Genomic DNA, 21,203 nt, shown 5'->3' with positions numbered 1-21,203 from the left:
CTTAACTACCTGAAACTTGCAATCAATTTATTTATGGAACCATCCCAATTCATTTTCTAAAATTTTATATCATTTTTTTCTTCAGTCAATTGTGCTTTTCTGAATGGCAGCAATCAGGAAAGCCAGAGAAGTGAATTCCTGCTGATTATAATTGCAAACTTGTCCTTATGTACTTGGCTTTGTGGAAAACACAAATATGAGCAACTATAAAAGTTGACACTAAAGTTCTTGTACCTACCTCTGTGCCAGAAGGTTTGGCTTCAAATGCTACTTGCCCCAAAGATGTATCATTATATGTATGAACAGATTGAATAAAAAGAAATACTAAAAGTCAACACATGGCCAGTTTTGTATTACCACAGATCAAATATTTGGATGTTAAAAACTAAACACACCAGTGAAGAGTTTCCATTTGTTGTTGTTGTGTTGGTTTTTCAGTACAATTTGTCCAAAATTGCAAAATCAGTGCAAAATATCACAGTGTCTTAAGTACAGTCACATCTACTGCAAATAAAGTTTCACGATCTTTAAAAGAATATTTTTTTCAAAAAGACAAATGAAAGGAAAACAGAAAAAAATTGGATGGCAAGAGAAAAATATATCATTTTAGGAAAAAAGACAATTTCATTTCTTTCAAGTAGTCACAGGTATAACTTATTTGGTTAAAATTTCTTTGCACAGTTTTAACTGACTTGTAGAATAATACAGTGCATGGGAAAATTAAAATCTGAAATGATCATGCATTATTTGTAACAGATAACAGTCTAGTCAAAGTAAATGCTTGTGTGTTAAAATTGCAGAACAGAGATGCTGATGTAAAATCTGACCAATGTACCAGTCTAAAGCATTGTTGCTGTTTTATGTATTTTTAATTTTATGGAAAATATTCTTCCTAGATGGTTGACCATTACTGCTACAAATCTGACGGTCTTCTTCAAGTTCTCACTGAACCATGTCCAAATCCTGATCACCCAGTTGGTATGTAACTGTTTGTGTATGACATACATCATTGAGATAGACTGGCCAGAAGAAAGCAAGGGAGCTAACATAATAGATGCTTGCTGGACAAAAATAAAGCAAGTAATGATCCATAAGAGTTCTTATTTCAACATTTTACATGGGTACGAGGATAAACAATGTCATGGAGATGGTGAAGAACATTATGCAGGATAAAGGGAGTAAGCCACCAGGACATGCTGGTACCAATGACATAAAGAGGACAGGTAGTCATGCTCTAGGGTCAGATTTTCAAGAATTAAGAAGGAAATTAAATGTAGGGCCATTAATTTAATATTCTCTGAGTTACTTTCAATGCTGTATACAAGTGAAAGTTGCAATAGGAGGACATGAGGGCTTCGGATCCATTCAGCATTGGTACCAGTTATGGGTCAGGGATTACCTATTTACAAATGATGGCTTGTACCCAATCAGGACTAGGACCACTATTCTTATTGGGAGGTCCACTCGAGTAATCGGAGAGAGTTTAGACTAAACTGGTAAGGGGTGTGGATAGCAAAAGGGGAAATAAGGTGAATAAAATAAATATTGGAGAATACTAGTGAACAGAGTAGTAGAAGAAGTGAATAAGGTGCATAAAGTGATTGTGAACAGTACTGGATAAGAAAGTATTAGCATATGAAATAGGAGCAGATTGAAAAGGACTTCAAAGATTTAAATTTTCATAAACAGGCAAAACGTGGTTAATGAGTTTGGTGAGTTATAAGTACAAGTAGCTGTGTAGGATTATGATGTAGTGGTAATGAGAGAAATTTGGATAATAAACAATGAGTATTCGATACTTAATGTTCACAGATACAAAGAGTTAAAAAAGATAGAGGAGGAAGAAAGAAATGGGGTGACAGTACTGTTTAGGGAAGATCTCATCAAGGGGACAAGGACAGAATCATTTACTTAGAATTGAGAGGCAACAAAGGTATTATTATACTACTAGGAGTGTAACAAAAGCCTCCAAATTGTAATAGAGGAATAAATCTGTGGGGATATCACAATAATGTGCAAAAGTGTGAAGTTTTCATATTACAGGACTATAATTACCCAAATATTGATTGGGATAATGCCAGAGAAAGAGCAGTATGGAAGAATTACTGGATCTATTGCTAGGGAAAAGAGGTGGGCCCACTGGACTAAATGTATTTCAAAGAACATTTAGTTAAGAGTGAACATCATATCAGAAGGTTTAGGGTAATAATGTAGATGAACAGGAAATATTGAGTGAGTTGAGGAACTGTATAAGGCAGTTATTATTATCAAGAGAAGCGATAAAGATATGAACCCGGTTAGAGCAGTCAGCATTACATAGAGAGGGGACCCATCCAAAAGCCTGAAAACAGCACGGGAGAGGAGCAGTTTTCAGAGACTGAGAACAGTATAAGACGGGAGTCAACACTGGAAACTGTCTCCTGTAGTTGCCTTTTACTTTGATACAGGGAAAGAAGCTGATTACTGAGTACTAGGAAGTTTTTCTGCTGTTGTGTTTGCAGACACTTGGGAACATCACTGTCTGCAAGCTCTCCTCCATGCTACTCACCATCCTAGCTTCAACCTCTATTATCATTTCTTCATGATAACAGAGTCAAACTCATAGAACTCCCTACTTAATAGCAGTGCAAGTGTTCATACTTCACATGAATGCAGTTGTTCAAATGGCAGCTGACAACACTTTCTCAAGGGTAATGAGAGATGCATAATAGATGATGGCCTAACATCGTGTTTTATTTTTAAATCTCAATCCTGGTATACTGAGGGTGTGTTTCAACTACCCTCCTTCCTTGCAAATTTTGTCATTCTATCAAATTGGCAAAACTATTAATTCTTGTGACATTGGAACTCATGCAGTAAATTTTAAGCTTGTCATTTACACATTTGCATCATATTTGCTGAAACTAACATACCTACAACTGCTCATGCAAGGAGATACTGTTTAAATGTAACCTATTTAAAAAATCATGTCCATCATTTCAATTAAAGCAATACTGCACTCTATCTGAAAAAGTTGTTTTCCCACAACCTTCATTTAAGGAGTATTAAAATTCCACCTAAAGAATGGCTTAAATATATGGCTTGCAATTTCTATCTCACAGGTATTCTTACTGTGGTTTTTTTCTTCTAGATTCTTTTGGGTTAACGCAAGCACCACCAATTCCAAGTCACCATCCTCAGGTAAGAATATTTTTAATAACAATGTGATAAAGAACTGAGCAGTATACAGATTCTTTAAAGCAACTTAAATGTTCATTGACTTAGCCAAATTGATCTATGGTAAACCTTGATGTTGTCTTACTCATTAGAATAACTCGAAATAAAATTCCAAGGAAAATAATATATAGGACTAATCGTGGTACGTATTTGTGTAAAATTTGAAATTTTAGTTTAACATTATATAATAAGTTATTCAAATCTCTTGCATGTATTATTTACATTCTGCTTTTCCTGGCTTCATTGGTGTACTGAGGGTCCCATGTCCTTGAAATTCTTTTCACCTTCTCTTAAGGGAACATCCAAATTTTTTGGGCTCTTCCCATAAATATGCAAATTAAATGAGAAATTTGCTGTGTGGCAAGCTGCAAGGATGAATCGAATTGTGAAAGTGCTGGGCTATCAAATGTCTATAATTCCATAACACTTTATTTTTCCTAAACCTTAAGCCAAATTACCTCCTGGTTTCATAGAATATGTTTCAGTTTGGGACTTCTTACCCTATTTGCACATAACAAATCCTTCAGTGCAGTCACCTCCTGCAAATCACGCTATTGAAGCTTAAGGCTAATGAGTCTTCTAAGTAAAAGTATTTTGTTACAACAAGAACAACATGTGATGCAGGAGAATGCTTCATTGAATTAACTTGGTTGCATGAATCTTGATAGGCTGGACAGTTTTAATTTAGATTATACAGTAAACTTTTGGTCTTTGTTGACTTGTTACACAAGACAAAATATTACCATAACACACATGGGTGTTGATTTCCAAAACACTGCTTTCTTTTTAATTAATTCATGGGATGCTGGCATCACTGGCTAAGCCAGCATTTATTGCCCAGGGGGCAATTAAAAGTCAGCCACATTGCTGTTGGTCTGGAGACACGTGGGCCAGACCAGGTAAGGATGGTTGATTTCCTGCCTTAAAGAGAATAGGAAAAACCCATCTGGTTTACTAACAATCAGCAGCTGTTTAATGGTCATCATTAGACTCTTAAGTCCAGATTTTTCTAATTGAATTCAGATCTGCCATGAACATTACCTGGGTCTCTGGATTAATAATTTAGCCATAATACCACCAGGCCACCACCCTTCAATCTATGCACAAGCACAGTGCAACAATGGAACACAAATTTTATGATTGGACAAAGTGGGGCAGCACAGTGGCTCAGTGGTTAGCACTGCTACTTCACCATGCCAGGGACCTGGGTTTGATTCCACCTTTGGGACACCGTCTGTGTGGAGTTTGCACATTCTCCCCGTGTCTGCGTGGGTTTCCCCCAGGTGCTCCGGTTTCTTCCCACAATCCAAAAATATGCAGGCTAGGTGCATGGATTGGCCATGGAAAGTTGCCCATAGTGTTGAGGGATGTGGGTTTTAGGGGGATGGGTCTGGGTGGGATGTTCTGAGAGTCAATGTGGACTTCTTGGGCAGAAGGGCCTGTTTCCACACTGTAGTGATTCTATGATTGACAAGATATTGATGTGTTCCTGTCCATTCTGATTTTTCAAGCAGATCTTATGCTAGTGCCAGAATCCCTGGCTGTGCCAGATATGTACACATGGGCTTGTACTGTGTGCTTCATGGCTGGAGCATGTCTTAACCAAAAAAACTGGTACACACATATCAAATTTCTACCCCAGACGATCACTGGCAAAGGCTAACTGGAGGGCTTAAATAATAGCATTAAACACAAAAGTAAATGTAAGTGTTATCTAAACATGAATCACAAATTTACAGGGAATATTTTGAGAGTCTGTGCATTTAATGCAGCAAACCATTCAACAGAAACATTGGGCTGGATTATATGGTTTCTGCTGGTGGATTTAAAAGTGGGAGGCACTTAAAGTCCAGAAGGTATCATTCACACTGCCTTGCATTTGCATGGGCTCAGATTGAGCTGTTGGAGTGGCCCGCCTAACTGTGGGCCCATTTAGACCTTCAGGTGGTCAGTCAATCCCATTGCTGCCAGTCAGAGAGCCTTTGAGCTTTAGCTTTAGGGTGACCTTCCTTGACAGATGCTTGGGTTGATTTAAAGCACCTTCCCCAAGGTAATCCATCTACTTTAACCATCTCTGGGCTTCTTGTAGCCAACCTAATAACGCCCTCAATTCCCTCATCAAGAACTGCCAACTCGATACTAGTGAGAGTCTGGATTTAATTGTTAATCCTGGCTCCTCAGCATAATGGACTACCTGCCATCATATGACTCCTAATGATGCAGCTGGAACTGTAAAAATGCTGGCTATCAGATTGGCCAGATTTTCTTTAAGGCAGGACTTCCTACCAAGAGAGGGGTGGAAGTTTCACCTCCAAACAGTTACTCTGCCTCCCTAGTTAAATGGCTGTGGGATAGCAGTTGGTTCATGGATGAGTTTCCCTATCCAGCTTTTTGTCTATTTGCTTTCTTTATTTTAATTGCTGTGCAAGAACACAATGTTTACGATAGCTCATAAATGAGTAATCACTTTGATCAAAGAAAAATCAACAAACAAGCCAGCACATCTCAGATTACACATTGAAAATTTCTTTTTTATTCATTTGTGGGATATAGGTAGCAAGGGCACATAATGTACTTGTACGTAAGGTACCAGTAGGTGCAGGGATTCAATGCCTATCTCTAAGAATAGCTCAGAAGCAATACTACTGAGTGAATGGTCACAGACCTGAAATGGCTAGATGGGATTTGCAGCAGGTGGGAAGAAACCTAATAGAAGGGAAATATCTACTTGCCCTTGTCCACTTGGGTAGAGGAATCTAACCTTGACCAGACAGGTGGAAGTGACGATCAAACGCTCCTCATACATTCAGAGTCCTGTCTTATCACCACATATCAATTGTTTATTAGTTGCACTTAATTCAATGCCTTTCATAGAATTTTATATGAAAAGTCCTGACACTCAAGCATCAAAAGAGCATGAAGAAATCTACAGAGAGCCTAGGGCCTGTGTGAACAGCATAAAAAACTTTGTATGCCATAGTTAGAACCATAGTAATCTACAGCACAGAAAAAGACCCTTTGCCCCATTGCATCTGCACCAGTCTAAAGCAACCATCTACTATTCTAATTCGATTTTCCAACACTTGGCCCATAGCTTTGTATGCCTTGGTATTACAAGTGCACATCAAATTACTTCTAAAATGTTATGAGGGTTTCTCCCTCAATCACTCTCACAAGCAGTGAGCTCCAAATTCCCACTGCCCTTTGGTAACTCCTGAACAATTCAGATTTAGGAATCATGAAGGAGTAGGACAGAGTTTGAACCAGAAAATATTGTTAACATATATAAGGCCAAAACGGTTGTGGGGGGTGGGGGGAGAAGGTGTAAAATTATGAATCAATGAGTGAAAAAATATAAAAAAGAAGGTTCATTATCAGGTTCTGATGAAGAATCCCAACCCGAAATGTCAACCCTTCCATATATTTGAATGGTAAGTCAGACATCAAGACACCTTTTTCAACAAACTTTTGCAAATATATCATACCTGCGATTGCAGCTTCCTGATTTCTGCAAATACACACAGGCATAGAAAGTTAGTGTATAATTTATACAATACATGGTGGTTATCACTGTTAGTCACACCATTATTTTTACGGCAATTGCAATGCAGGCAGCACACCAACTTTGTGTTGCCTCCCCATTTGAATGATGTCTGTGTGTAGCCAGCACTAATCATTCAAATTTGATTGGGCAGTGAAAGCAGAAAGCTGTGGAGGTTAATGCCAGTGTTAATCTAAATTCAATGCCACAACTTCACAGAGCGGTCAAGGTCAGTGAATATTCAAATGATATATCTACCAACTGCAATTCTAGCCTCAGAAACTATTCAGTGGACCCAACTATGATCATTCACTTCTCAGCAATCTCTCTCAATTATGATTCAAATTTAATGATCTTATTTGGGGATTTTGACGGGGTAACCTACAGAAAAATATTGGTTTTCCATGATAGCTCAAATCCAGTTAGCATTGTGCACAATGAAACAATCATGACATCTGTTAGGATAGCAGGCATTATCCAGCAGGAGTCACAGCATATGTTCACAGACCAACTGAACATTGAGGAAGTGGAATCATGTTTGTTTGTGGTACATTTACAGAATTGCTATGTATCACCCTTAAATGACATCTGTGCACTCAATGACACCCTACGCCATTTGCAATCCTCTCTGGACACAACTGCTTCCAAAACTCTCACCATTTAAGAAATATTCAGTTTGTCTGTTTTTTCTACCAAAGTGAATAACTTTACAATTATTCACATTATGTTCCACCTGAGATGTTCTAATCCATTCAATGAAGCTGTCACGTCTTTTCAAAGTGTTGCTGTATCTTCCTTGCAATGCGCCTTCCTACCCACTTTGATATTATTAGCAAATTTGGAAATATTACAATTGATCCCCAGATTCAAATCATTTAATATTGATTGTGAATGGCTGTGGACCTAGGACTGATCTTTGCCGTAGTGCCTACAGCACTAATAACATCTTGCTACCCTTAGAATGTTGCACTTATTCCTAGTCTTTGCTTTCTGTCTGTTAACCAATTCTCCATCCACACTAATATACTCCCTTCAATTTTGTGTGTTTTAACTTTATTTACTAATTTCTTGTATGGGACTTCTGAATTCTGAAAATCCAAATGCACCTCATCCACTGGTCCTCCTTTATCAAAAGTGCAAGTATTATTATGTTAAGTGCACTATATAAATGTAAGTTTTTGGCATTGTGCAACACTGAGGACTTTATGATTTTGCAGGCATGTACTTGGGTGACAATTTCAACGATTTCTTCCCCTCTGTTTCCAATCAGCACTTTTCTGACTATTCATTGCATGTCATTTATTTTACTCTTAATTTTTGTGGAAAAGAATCATTTTCCTTTTCTTTCTGTAAGATGATTTTATAATTCCTATTTTGATTTTATTTTCAGTGTTCTGTTAGAAATATGGAAAAATGGAGGATTGCTGTTTTGTTACAGCTATTGAAAATTTGTTGTCTGTTCTTTACACTTAGACATTGTTCTTGTATAAGAGTACTCCTGTTCCTTTAAAACCAAAGCTGTGGAACTGTAAATGAAGTCATATGCTGTTCAACATGGTAGTCACTTTAGTTTGAATTCCTAAACCTAGTCCAAGATGGGTACAGTTGATAACACAAGTAAATATTAATGAGCAGAAGCACCTATAGAGGGATAATTATTAACTTGAATATTTTCTATAGTATATCTAAAAACATTATTTTCTCCTGGAAGTTGCAGATATAAAGACTTACGTGTATGTTGAACAGATCTCTAAGTATAAATAAGCAATTGAACAGTTGTTAATATAGTGATGTAATGATGTTTGCTACTAATGCCTCTATTTTTAGACAATAATGATTGGAACATAAAATGTGAGGCCTGTTGGAAGCAACCATTCTGTAGCAGATGTGCTTTCTGCAATGCAAATATGTTGAGATATCTAATGTAACAGGTTTGGACCATCTCAAAAACTAATTCTGTCCTAAACCTCCTCCAGATTAGACAATTTCCCTTTAATTGTAAGTGAAACTTAATGGAAGTAACAATTGTATGATCGTATAATTGAGGTTGCAACAACTGTGGACCAGGATACTTAGTTACCTTTAGCATTTCTTAATTATTTTCCTCAATATGTAGTCAAATTGCTGTGTTGTTGAGAAATAAAAACAGGAAGTGAAAGAAATAAAATGAGCACACCTTTGTTTTTAAATGAAAGTAGTTGTGTCCATAAACAGCATAATGATTTTGCTATTCCAGGGACATCATGGAATACTACATTGATGCATTGGTTGACCACATGTTATCTATAGATGCCACTTCATTTGCTCACAAGTTCTATATTGCCTACTTATTACATCCTTATTAAGGGAAGAGACTGCTGTCAACCATGTTTATCAGTGTTTCCAATCCAAAAATAGTAGAGGGCCAAAGTGATGTCCACTCCTGAAATTTCCTGGCATCACTAGCCAGTTTGGATTTCTCTCCTGTATGATATTTTACTGTGGTATAGCTCTAATTTTTGGCATTATTGACATTTTACTATCAGTTTTGCTTCTATTTAGAGAATTATGGTAGATCATTTTTTTGGAATGGTCAAAAGCTGCAATATTGACCTGAAGTCCAATGGAAATTATGTTAAAGTCTTTCTTTGAAGAATCTATTACATATTTAAGAAAAAAGGAAATCTTAACTATAATACTTTGAATAAAAATTAAACTTTCCTCTTTGAAATTGTGGTTCCAGCAAGAGGGCAAAGGTGGAATATTCTCAAGGATCAAATCCTCATCATTTCCAAAGTCTGGTTCCAAAAAGGTGCTCGACTCATTTAACTATTTCACAATTTTCAAAAGATTTGCTAGGCTATTGAACCCTAACACATTTTTTGCATGATCTCAACTAATGTTTGGTTTTATTACTAATAAATCCTTCAAGGTTTCTCTCTGTCTGTACTCACAACTAACCATGAAGAATATGCAGAAATTAAAGCATGCAAACGCATTCCCGTAAGCTATGAATTAATAAAGCCTAATCATTTGGCCTTGATTATTTGCTCTTACACTGACTTACCTTGGTCTCGTACATTTTAGAAATGTTCAAGTGCCTGAGAATTTAATTACTGGTAGCTGGCATGTATAGAAATGGTAAATTCCAGGTTACGATAGTCACAAGCAATATTGTGGAGCAACAAATCCCATTCAGGTTTCTATTTTATTACACTGTTCCTGCAATAAAGGTCTAAATTTTGTTATAGATCTAGAAAGGTATAAAATGCAATGTAGTCAGTTGTCAATAATTTGCTAAAATGCTCTTTAATGCAGTTTTCTTTGTATTGCAAGAGACAATTTATCAGGATAAGAAACATTACAACTAGAGCATTGCTATGTTCCTCCTGTTATTATTCAGTTACGCAGCATATAAACTTTCAATGTGATCCGAACTCATGCATGTAAAAGTGTCCATTTCAAGGCTCGGACATTGAGGAGTCAAATCATAACATCAACACTGAAAATAGAAAATGTTGAAAAGACTGTGGTTTCGGTCTCCACAGAAGCTAATATAGTCAATTTTTCAGATTAGATGATGGTCGGCTGCTATGTTCAGTGCTTTATCTTTATTTATGATTTTCAATCATTTTGAACTATAAAGTTTAAAACTGGGCAAGATTATGGCACATTAGACTGAAATAAAATGTTAATTATGGAGACTAAAATATTTTCACTGTAATAAGTTTAGTCATTACATTAAAGAAAAATACTTCCCACCAGATTCAATATCAGAGATGGCCTCAACAGAACAAAACATCAAACTTCATGCAGAAAACAATTCTTAAGATAGTGAATTTCTTCAAAAATGAGTATCAAATCAGAAACAGTTAATATGCTTATATATGGAGTAGATCCAATAACCGATGAGTCTATAAATTGAGAGCAAACAGAAGATGCAAACACTTTTGATATCGTAAAAGCTTTTGACTTGACCTGAAGAGCAAATATAATTCTTGCATGGCCACGATATAATAGAAGCATTAACCTTCCAGGAGAATCTGTATGCAATTTATTAATAATCCCTATAGATTCATTGAAACCTGAGAATATGGAGCTTTGCAATTTGAATTCATAAGAGACAGTACTGTTGTCAGAATATTTGATCAGTCATTATCAGATATTTTAGAGTCCAAGGAGGATGTAACTTTGGAAAAAGCTGTCCAAATATTCTTGAAAGAAGAGTCCAGGAAAAATGACAGATACTGAGATGGGAAAAACAACTTTATCACAGAAGAACAACAGAGTCCATTTGCTTCATAGGGTATAAACATACCTTATGTTTCTACCTTATGAAACATAAGCATCACGAAAAGCTAAACATTAGATATGAAGAATCAACGTAAATACTGCAGAAGAAAGAATCTTTCAAGGCAAAGGCAGTCTGTAGTCATAACAGAAGTATACAACCTCTGTGGAAAGAAATAGTGGAAGTACCAGTGGATACATACATAAAGAACTCTACATGGTGTGTCACCTATCTCCATTAGAAGGCATATCAGCATTTGAATATACACCTCCATTTGAGGGGTTACTTAAGGAATTCCTTGGAGAAATCCATCATAACTGGTTATGACTGAAATTGTTTATGTCAATGAACAACTTATTCAATTTATTCTTGATACAGGAGCAAATGTCACTATCCTATCTAACTGTACCATGACTACAGAAATAGAAGTCACGGCCTACAGCTGTGAGGTTGTCGGTGCATGTAGAACTCCCAAAGTCAGTGATGCTGCTAGCAACACTACAACATAAACAATGTCAACCAGTAGACAAGGAATATGTCATTCAGAATAGCAAACTTCACTTTTGAGCAAGAAAGTGTGTTGTGCCCTCAATCTTTGTCAAAATCTCAAACCACATCAGCAAAGGAATAAGCATTTCTTTGAGAGAGATAACCCTTAATTGTTCACAAGATTAGGCAAACTCAATACTGAATACAGCATCACATTATGGAATGACACTAAATGTCATATTTCTACACCGAAGGAAAATTCCACATCCCTCAAATTCTGAAGCAACTTCAGGAAATAAACAAATAGGCATAACTTCCAGGATGACTGAACCAATCAGGTGGTGCTTGGGCATGGTTTCTGTATCTAAACGCAAAAGGTCAACAGAGTTTGTGTTTACTTATCATACTTGAACAAAGCCATAACTAGGAAGTACAAACCATGTGTACTATCGAGGAGACTTTAACTAAATTGTCTAAAAATAGAACTTTTATCAAATTTGTCAATAGTGAATTCTGGCAGGTCCATTAGATGACCAAACAAGACTGCTGGCTACTTATATCATTCTATTTAGGAGATATTGTTTCAACAGATTTGAGGTTGTCCAGGCCCAGGAATCTTTCCATTTATAATATAAGGTTTAAAGGCATAATGATACATGGAGAGATGATCACAGAACTTACTCACATCAGAAGTGTGAATTCTCCAAAGAATCCTTTTAATTCTAGGGACACATGCCATGGTGAAGATGGCATAAAGCTGCTTCTTGGGACTCATTGCAGAAATACAAAATTATTAAGGTGCAGAAGAAGACCACTCATCCCATTGGGCCTGCAATGGCACTATTATCTAGTCCGTCTCTATAATCTAATGCCAACCTCCTGCAGTTTCCCCATATCCCTGCACACCATTACTATCCAAAAATGAAACATCCAGTGTCTTCTTAAATGCCTCAATTGAAACCACATTTCCAGACAGTGTATTCCATAACATAACCTGGTTTGTGAAAACATTTTTTCTCACATCACCTTGCTTCATTTGTACATCACTTTAAATCTATGCCCTCTTGTTCTTGTTTCTTTTACAATCAGAAATAGCTTCACCCTATCGACTGAGTCCAGGCTGCTCATGATTTTAAAAACCTCAATCAGATTTTCTCTCAGCCTTCTATCCAGGAAGAACAGACCCAAATTCTTCAATCTTGCCCATACCTGAAATTTCTCATACTTGGAGCCATTCTGGTAAATCACTTCTGCACTCTATCCAATGCATTTTCATCTTTCCTTTAATGTGGCACCTACACCTTTACACAATTATTGACACAAATGGTGTAATGCTGGGTCCACAGAACATGAAGGCTGCTAAAGTGTTTACAAAATTAGTTCAGGACTTGTAAAGATTTTTAGGCATAGTTATGATCCCATTTGATGCTATTACTGATCAAATCAGATCCCAGACTGAAACCTGTCTTGGGAAATCATATTTTGTGTCTTTGGTTTTAACAAGATGGTTTCTCACTGAAACGTAAGAACTGAACATAATAGACTCCAGCTTTTTCCCAATGATAGATATTATGTTAAGTAATTTATAGTTGCCTGCTTTTGTCTCCTTCTCTCTTGGAATAAATGTGTCACATTGGCAGCTTCCAAATCCTCTGATACTTTTCCAGAAGTTAAGGATTCTTAGAAAATTGCTACCAGTGCACCAATGGGCAATTGGCAAAATCTTTGCCTCACCCTTTGACAACGACTGAAATCTTGAACCAACTACTGAAAAGATGATGACAGTGTCATCATTCACATCAGGAAGTTGCCTTCCAAAAGATTAAAAATATTCTGACATGCACAGAGGTCCAGAAAGTCCCAATAGATGTGCACCATAAATGTTTGGTCTCCCTGTTATTTGATAAAGAACTGATACAAATGCCTTCAAGAACATAAAGGTTTTGTTTCCATCTTTTGAGGTTTGCCTACAAAACCAAATAGGTGTAGGGGAAGCTGCAAAAAACAACAGCTACCTTTTTCTGAGTGACTGTTGACAATCATACAACATCTGATTTAGAATTCACTGGCGAACATGAATCATTTCATAACTTGTTGGTACTTGATGACGCACTGATCATCTCAGCTTCACTCAGAGATCACATCCCAAACAAATTACACCAGGAACATTTGGGCAATATCGAATGTAAAGCTAGGGCTCAGGTATCAGCATGGTGGCCAGACATCTCAAAAAAGATTGGCAATCTCATAGCTGACTGTAAAGCGTGTGTTATTTGTAGGCTTGAATGCAGAGAGCCATTGCTTACCATTCCACCAAATTATGGGAATAAGTGGAAATCCATTTTGTTTGATGGTCTTGCCTTATTGTTCTTAACTTCTTTTCATTGTTGATTGAAAGAAAACAAAACCCCATGGACACATTTTTCAGGGTTTTACACGAAATGTTCATTCCACATGAGATTCCAGTGTAGCTATATCTGACAATGGACCATAGTTCATTAATGAGTGTTTCAGATTTTCTGGATTTAAATGTGTAACCAGCTCACTGAGATAGGCTGAGTGTGATACAGATGATCAAAGCTCTTTACCTTTTATTAAAAAAAGAACTTTATACAGTTTTGTTAAATTACACATCCACCCCATTCCAATATAGCTTGTTGCTATCAGAATTACTGCTAGGGAAACAATTGAAGATCAACTCGTCATCCTACCAAAGACAGAGATTGCACAGTTGAGTCCAAAAGACTATAAAAATACTTCTTGCAAGGAGCAGCTTTTTCTATAGCATTGGGCTACTCACTACAGGAAATTTCACCATGGATAATGATTAACACACCAGGACCAAGAGCACTGAGTCTTCAACAGGACGGTATGGTTATGCAAGGGTTGGAAGTTCAGCAACAATTGTACATAATCTGTGCAGTGGAAGGATTGAATGGAAGAACTACAGGAACCTTCTCTCACTATGCAACTGTTGTCCATTAACCATTTATTGGGACAAATGCAATGAGGAACATCAGAATAGTAATGGTTCATACACCACTCAAGATAAAAATCAGAATCATGGTCAACAATCCTTAGGTGGCAGATTAGTCAATCTTGCAAGTCCAAAAATCAAGATGTTCTGGAAGAATTGTGTGACCTCCACACCACTTGTACTTGTGAAGTCAGAGCCCTGGGGATGTGGATAAGGGGCAGTTGTAAATATAACATAGTGTTTACAATGTTGTATAATGTGTAAACTAAACAGAAAATGTTTGAACCTAATGTTGAATAAGGAATATAAGAGGGTTAATTTCTGAGCTGAAATGAAGTTCTGCCTGCTCTGTTTTATAACACGGCTATTGAACGAAGCACAGGGCAGTTCAATTTGAGCTAGATGGATTCTGGTACTGTCTCCTGATGGAGGAACAAGAGTTTTACCTGCCTCAAGTTTGTAATAGCTAATATTCCTTACAGCTATTATAATCTGTACATAGATACTGAGATCTAATGAACCATATTCTTTTTTTAAAATTCATTTGTAGAATGTGGGCATGATGGCTGGGCTGGCATTAATTGCCCATCTCTGGTTGCACTTCAGAAAGTGGTGGTGAACTTCAGTTCATATGGTGTAGGTAGACCAACAATGTTATTAGGGTAGGTGTTCCTAGATTTTGATTCAGCAATATATTTAATAGTCAGGATAGTGAGTGGCTTGGAGGAGAACTTGCAAGTGGTGATGTTACCATGTGACTGCTGCCCTAGTCCTTATAGATGCTAGCAGTCATTGGTTTGGAAGGTGCAGTTTAAGTAGCCTTGGTGAATTTCTGCGGTGCATCTAGCAGATAGAAAAAAGGCTACTACTGAGCATAGGCAGTAGAGGGAGTGAATGTTTGTGGTTGTAGTGCCAATCAATAGGTGATGTCAATGTTCAGGAGTGTTGTTGGAGCTGCACTCAGCAAGGCAATTTGAGAGTATTCCATAACACGCCTGACTTGTGCCTTATAAATGGTGTTTTAGAGATAGTAGGAACTGCAGATGCTGGAGAATCTGAGATAACAAGGTGTAGAGTTGGATGAACACAGCAGGCCAAGCAGTATCAGAGGAGTAGGAAGAGGCATCCTTAGAAGAGGCTTCGCATTTTCTGAAGAAGGGTCTAGGCCCGAAACATCAGCCTTCCTGCTCCTCTCTGATGCTGCTTGGCCTGCTGTGTTCATCCAACTCTACATCTTGTTATCCCTTATAAATGGTGGACAGCTTTTGGGGAGCTAGGAGATGGGTTACTCACTGTAGAATTCCTAGCCAATGACCTCATGTAGCTACAATATTTATATGGCTAGTGCAATTCAGTTTCTAGTCAATCGTAACCCTCAGTTGGTAGTGCGGTATTCAGTGATCATAATGCCATTGAATATCAAAGGGTAGTGGTTAGATTCTATCTTGTTAATGATGATCATTGCTTGGCACTTGTGTGGCACAAATTTTACTTAGAACGTAGAACTGTACAACACAGAAACAAGCCTTTCTCCCCACAATGTTGTGTCGAACATGATGCTAAATTAAACTAATCCCTTCTGCCTGCCCTTGACCCAAATCCTTCCATTCCTTGCACTCATGTGCTTTTCTAAAGGTCCCTTAAATGCCTCTGTCGTATCTGCCTCCACTGCCATGCCTCACAGCACATTCCAAATTCCTACCACTCTCTGTGTAAAAACCTTGCCCTTCACATCTTCTTTGAACTTTCCCCCCTCACCTTAAATGCATGGCCCCCTTGTGTTAGACATTTCAACTCTGGGAAAAAGATTCTGACCATCAACCCTATCTATGGAGCTCATAATTTTATAGACTTCTATTAGGTCTCCCCTCAGCCTTCACTGCTCCAGAGAAAACAGCCCAAGTTTTTTCTAGCCTGTCCTTATAGCTCATATCCTCTAATCCAGGCAGCATCCTGGTAAACCTCTTCTGCACCTTCTTCAAAGCCTCCACATACTGTCTGTCCCTAATTTAGGCATGCTTTTCCAAATGTGCGTAAATCATATCCCTAAGAATTCTCTCCAATAGCTTCCCAACCACTGATGTGAGACTGACCAGTCTATAGTTTCCTAGATTATCCTATTTCTCTTCTTGAACAGAGGAACAACATTAGCTACCTGCCAGTCCTCTGGGACCTCTGCAGTGGCTAGTGAGGACGCAAGGGCCCAGCAATCTCCTCTCTTGCCTCTCTCAATAACTTGTCGTAGATACCATCAGGCCCTGGGGGCCTTATCCATCTTAATGCTGTTCAAGAGGCCCAACATCACTTTTTTTTAATTTCAAAATGCCCTAGCACATTAGCATACGCCTCAAAAATCTCAATATCCTCCATCTCCTTCTCAGTGAATACCAACACAGAGTACTCATTTAGGATTTCACCAACATTCTCTGCCTTCCAGCACAGGTTCCCTCCTTTATCCTGAGTGGTCCTACCTTCTCTCTAGTTATGCCTTTATTTTTAACATATGTATAGAATGCCTTGGGATTCTCTTTAACCCGACTTACCAAGGTCATTTTATGCTTCCTTCTTCCTCTCCTAATTCACTGCTTGAGTTTTTTTCCTTCTTTCTTTATATTCCTCAGGGCCCCGTCTGATTTTAGCTTCCGAAACAATATATGTGCTTCTTTCTTCCTTTTGACTAAATTCACAACCTCCCTCGTTATCCAAGGGTCCCTTACCTTGCCATCCTTATTCTTCCTCCTTACTGTGACATGCCAGTCCCGAACTCTGATCAGCAGGTCTTTAAACAACTCCTACACGTCAAATGTGGACTTGCCCGATAACAGCTCCTCCCAATTAACACTCCCTAGCTTCTGCCTAATACTGACATAATTTACCCTCACCCAATTTAGTACTATCCCACAAGGTCCTGACCTATCCTTATTTATAGCTATCTTAAAACTTAAGGAGTTGCGATCACTGATTCCAAAGTGCTCTCCCACTGAAAGGTCAGTCACCTGACCAGGCTCATTAGCCAATACAAGTTTAGTATGGCCCCTCCTCTAGTTGGACTATCCACAGACTGTTTGAAGAAACCCTCTTGGATGCACTTAACAAATTCTGTCCTAAGCCTCCTGTTCTAAGGCAGTCCCAGTCAATTTTGATCAAGTTAAAGTGTAACACTATAACAACCCTGCTGTCATTGCATCTTTCCATAAACTGCCTACATATTGGTTCCTCAATGACTCGGTGGCTGTTGGGTGGCCTATAGTATAATCCTATCAGAGTGATTGCACCCATCTTATGTTTGAGCTGTACCCATATTGCCTCAGGGGATGAGATGTCCGGTATGTCCTCTCTGAGTGCAGATGTAACATTCTCCCTGATTAGTAATGCAACTCCTCAACCTCTTTCACATTCCTCTCTATCTTATCTGAAACAACGAAACCCTGGAACATTGAGCAGCCAGTCCTGTCCTTCTCTCAGCCAAGTCTCTGCAATGGCGACAACATCATAGTACCATGTACTGATTCAGGCTCTAAGCTCATCTGCCTTACCTATAATACTGCTTGCATTGAAATAAACACACTTCAGCCCATTAGTACCATTGTGTTCATTTATCTGTCTCTGCCTGTCCTTCCTTTCTGACTTACTGGTCCTAACATCTATCTTCCCCTCAATCCCTCCATTTGCTGACCTGCTGCTCTGGTTCCCAGCCCCCTGCAACTCCATTTTAAACCTTCTTGAGTAGCACTAGCAGACCTCCCTGTGAGGATGATGGTTCCCCTCCAGTTTTGGTGCAACCTGTCCCTCTTGTACAGGTCACCCCTGTCTCAGAAGAGGTCCCAATAATCCAAGAACTTGAAACCCTGCCCCCGGCATCAATTTCTTAACCGTATGTTCATCTGTCTATCTTTCTATTCTTTGCCTCACGAGCAGGTGTCACTGGTAGTACCTCAGAAATACTCCTTCAAGGTCCTGCTTTTCAGCCTGTTTCCTAACTCCTTGTACACACTCTGCTGGACCTCATACCTCTTTCTACCTATGTCGTTGGTACCAAGGTACACAACGCCTTCTGGCTGCTCACCTTCCCCCTCAATAATTTCATGCAACTGCTCAGAGACATCCTTTAACATGGCACTAGAAAGGTAACGCACCATCCTAGAGTCTCGAACGTGGCCACAGAAACACTTGTCTATGCACCTAACTAGCAAGTCTCCTACCACTGTCACTCACTTGGATTTTGCATGACCCTGCTCTACAGGCCTGGCTGCTGCTGTTGTACTCCTCTGAGAGGCTATTCCCCCAACAGTATCCAAAATGGTATACCTGTTAGAGAGGGTAATGGCCACAGGTGACTCCTGCCTGTCTCTTCTGACTGTCACCTATCTAGCTGACTGAACCTGTCATGGGGTCATGGTCACACCACTGGTATGTGTCACACTGTATGTCCCCTGTGTGCTCCTCAGTGTACCCAACTGCCGCTCCAACCGAATGACGCAATCTGTGAAGAGCTGCAACTGGTCACACTTCCTGCAGACATAGTCATCACGGATACTAGACTGTTCCCAGACCTCCCATATCTGGCAGGAGGAGCACACCGCTGCCCTAACTGCAATCTCTCCCCTTTACACTACAAAAGATAAAACAATCTTACTCTACATTTACCTTGCTCGCCTTACTCACTGCAGCCCAGTATTCATCTAAGCCCGCACTTATGTCAATCAGTAGCACTGCCTGTCTTCTTAAATTACAATGCATTCTTTACAAATAGACTAAATACCTACTAGGCTACATCAAGCTTCCTAACAGCCTCTCTCAATTGCTCTCTCCTTTTTTTTGGTTAGAGAGGGAAGGAAGGATGGAAGCATTACAGTAATGTAATGTTTGGGGCTCACCGATCCTTATTACCGGGTTCTTCCTCACTCTGCTATTCAGTTGTGGTAACTGAGCCGACCCCCCAGATTGCTCCTCAGCGAAATCTCTCTGCCACCCTCCAAATGTCACTTGTCAGCACAAACCTGGATATTATCAGGCGTTGTTGCAATAGGGTGTGGACTGCTTCAATATCTGAGGAGTTGAGAATGGTGCAGTGTATCATGCAAGCATCATTGAACATTGTGACCTTGTGATGGAAGGAAGGTCATTGACGAAGCAGCTGTAGGACTTGAGGAACTCCTGTAGAGATGTCTTGGAGCTAGGATGACTGACCATTGTTGATTATTGTAAAAAAAAACCTTTGATATTCTTAGATAACACAGTGTGGAGCTGGAGGAACATAGCAGGCCAGGCAGCATCAGAGGAGCTGGAAAGCTGATGTTTTGGGTCGGGACCCTTCTTCAGAAATCCAGCATCAGCAGTTCTTACTATCTTGGAAATTTTTAGCTGCTCCTTGAAATGGCCTAGCAAGCCATTCAGTTGTATCAACCAAGGAATGGTTCTCAAGCAATGAATGAAAGCAGACTGACCAGACCACTCAGCATCAACAAAGGCACTGGAAACAACAATGGCAAACTCAGGCCTTTCACCCCTCAACCTACTAACATTTGTGGGCTAGTGCCAAAATTGGGAGAGTTATCTCACAGACGAGTCAAGCAGCAACCTAATCATATTCACAGTATCATGTGTTACACACAATGCCCCAGACAACATCATCACATCCCTGTGTATGTCCTATCCCAACAGCAAGACATACTCCACAGAGGTAGTGGTCCTGTGGTATACGATCAGGAAGGACATTGTCCTGAGAATCCTCAACGTTGACTCTGGATCCTTTAAAGTATGAAGTCTCACGGCATAAGGTCCAACATGGACAAGGAAACTGCCTACTAGTTGCCATGTCCTGCACACTCCTCCTCTCGCCTCATCTGATGAATCTGTACTCCTTAATGTTGAACACCACTTAGAGGAAGCATGCCAGGTGTCAAGAGTGCAGAATGTATACTGAGTAAGTCTTCGCTTCTGCCACCAAGAATGGCTCAGCAGCACCATTGCTGATTGAGTTGTTCGAGTCATAATGGACATTGCTACTAGACTGAGACTGCAGCAGATGGTAAGGAAACCAGAAACAGAGAAAAACATACTTGACCCTAACCGCACAAATCTACTACCGTGGATTCATCTGTAAGAGTGACCACCATGCATTACTTGTGGAGACAGATTCCCCTCTTCACATTAAGAAAATCATCCATCATGTTGTATGGCACCATCACTGTGCTAAATTGGATAGACTTCGATAAGATCTAGCAATTCAAGGCCATTATCATCAGTCAATGTGCAACCTAAGGACCAACAAACCTCTCACACTACCATTACAATCAAGGAAGCAGATCAACCCTAGTTCAACAAAAAGTGCAAGAGGGCATGCCAATAGCTACACCAAGCAAAGCTAAAAATGACGTGTCAACCTGGTGAGACTACAAAACAGGACTACTTTTGTGCCAAATGCTATAAGTAACAATTGAACATAGAACATAGGAACAGTACAGTATAGTACGGGCCCTTTGGCCCACGTGTTGAGAGAGGTCTATTTGATTCCCCAACAGATGGATTAGATCTAACCTCTGCAGTCCTGTCACAAATGATGCGGATAATTAAACATGTCACTGGAGGAGCAGGCTCTACAAGTAACCTCATTCCCGATGATAGGAGAGTCCAGTTATGGGACATCTGTGTAAAAGATAAAGCTGAAACATTTGCAACTGAGATCATAGGAACTGCCGATGCTGGAG

The 21,203-nt window shown here is 39.1% G+C and overlaps 1 protein-coding gene across 1 annotated transcript in view; it reads left to right on the top strand.

Moving 5' to 3' along the window:
• The window catches only part of syk (spleen tyrosine kinase), a 161,677-nt gene that overhangs the window by 100,838 nt on the left and 39,636 nt on the right, over positions 1-21,203 (top strand). Inside the window, exons 5-8 of the mRNA XM_048620525.1 lie at positions 897-978; positions 3,131-3,180; positions 9,480-9,548; positions 9,669-9,739. Of these exons, the coding sequence (XP_048476482.1) occupies positions 897-978; positions 3,131-3,180; positions 9,480-9,548; positions 9,669-9,739 (272 nt within the window). The remainder of the gene's footprint in view (positions 1-896; positions 979-3,130; positions 3,181-9,479; positions 9,549-9,668; positions 9,740-21,203) is intronic.

Source organism: Rhincodon typus, chromosome 3, assembly GCF_021869965.1.
Source record: "Rhincodon typus isolate 14 chromosome 3, sRhiTyp1.1, whole genome shotgun sequence".
NCBI classification, from domain to species: Eukaryota; Metazoa; Chordata; class Chondrichthyes; order Orectolobiformes; family Rhincodontidae; genus Rhincodon; species Rhincodon typus.
The sequence above is the reverse complement of the archived record's forward strand: the minus strand, read 5'-3'. Positions and strand labels throughout refer to the sequence as shown.